At 66.0% G+C, this 209-nt stretch overlaps 1 protein-coding gene across 1 annotated transcript in view; it reads right to left on the bottom strand.

The window, feature by feature from the left end:
• EMH_0028400 (uncharacterized protein) overlaps positions 1 to 209 on the bottom strand; it is a gene marked incomplete at both ends in the record, with an annotated part of 3,359 nt that overhangs the window by 2,716 nt on the left and 434 nt on the right. Inside the window, one exon of the mRNA XM_013494149.1 lies at positions 3 to 209. Within this exon, the coding sequence (XP_013349603.1) occupies positions 3 to 209 (207 nt within the window). The remainder of the gene's footprint in view (positions 1 to 2) is intronic.

Here is a 209-nt window from a genome sequence, read left to right as displayed (position 1 = left end):
CTGCTGCTGCTGCTGCTGCTGCTGCAGCTGCTGCTGCAGCAGCAGATTGTCCTCTTCCTGACGGAGCTGAGCTGGGGCTAGCAGCCCCGCTGCTGGGGGCCCCCCCAGGGGCCCCCGCCGCGCAGCGTTGCATGCGCTGCGTGCGTTGAGTTTGTTGCTGCTGCAGCATGAGTTGCTGCTGCTGCTGTTGCGGTTGCTGCTGTTGCTGT

The sequence above is a fragment of the Eimeria mitis genome, genomic scaffold (genome assembly GCF_000499745.2).
Source record: "Eimeria mitis Houghton genomic scaffold, Emh_scaff1054, whole genome shotgun sequence".
NCBI lineage: Eukaryota > Apicomplexa > Conoidasida > Eucoccidiorida > Eimeriidae > Eimeria > Eimeria mitis.
Note: the sequence above shows the minus strand (reverse complement) of the source record. Positions and strands in the feature narration are given on the sequence as shown.